Source organism: Camelina sativa, unplaced genomic scaffold (assembly GCF_000633955.1).
Source record: "Camelina sativa cultivar DH55 unplaced genomic scaffold, Cs unpScaffold04638, whole genome shotgun sequence".
In the NCBI taxonomy this organism is placed as follows: Eukaryota; Viridiplantae; Streptophyta; class Magnoliopsida; order Brassicales; family Brassicaceae; genus Camelina; species Camelina sativa.
Genome location: NW_010925731.1, coordinates 1 through 628, shown reverse-complemented (window position 1 = coordinate 628; position 628 = coordinate 1). Strand labels below are relative to the sequence as shown.

The 628-nt window shown below is 36.8% G+C and overlaps 1 protein-coding gene across 1 annotated transcript; it reads left to right on the top strand.

Annotated features, from left to right (window-relative positions):
• Window positions 1-6: 6 nt before the first annotated feature.
• LOC104774684 (2-oxoisovalerate dehydrogenase subunit alpha 2, mitochondrial-like) lies at window positions 7-622 on the top strand (the record flags this gene model as incomplete). The annotated part of the gene is made up of 3 exons (XM_010499194.1): window positions 7-67; window positions 336-473; window positions 584-622. Coding segments are annotated over exons 1-3 (228 nt in total), but the record flags the coding sequence as incomplete, so codon positions are not given.
• Between the last annotated feature and the right edge of the window lie 6 nt (window positions 623-628).

Sequence of the window (628 nt, the reverse complement as noted above, 5' to 3'; positions counted from 1 at the left end):
TCGGTTCTGTAACACCATGGCAGAGAAACTCTCGAGTGTTGGCGAGCACGAAGACGCCAACGCTCAGGTGCATGCGAAATGTTTACCAATTCCCCCAATTACTCTCTCGTTTTTTTTTTTCACTTAAATTAATCACTGATGTAAGTATAGTAATATGAAACCTAATAACTTTGCAACTCTTATTTTCATGGTCCACTAAAAAGATCACTGGTAACTGTTTAAAGAAATAAACGATTTAGAACACATCACTCTGATAGATGTCAGAAATTTTGCTACTTTTTTCTTTTCTTTTTTAAAAATCATGCTGTATGGATGGATGGGCCTTTAATGTTCAGGTCATGGATTTTCCTGGAGGGAAGGTAGCTTTTACACCTGAGATTAAGTTCATATCAGAATCCAGTAAAGAGCGTGTCCCTTGCTACCGTGTTCTTGATGACAATGGCCAACTCATCACCAACAGCCACTTTGTTCAGGTTGACATGATAAAAAGATTTAATTAATCTTTTCCTTTCTTTGGTGAATTCTAAATACTCTCTCTTTAAGTAAAAGGTTTGTTTTTGTTTTTTTGGTTCTGCGTCTTAAGGTTAGTGAGGAAGTTGCGGTGAAGATGTATAGCGATATGGTTACT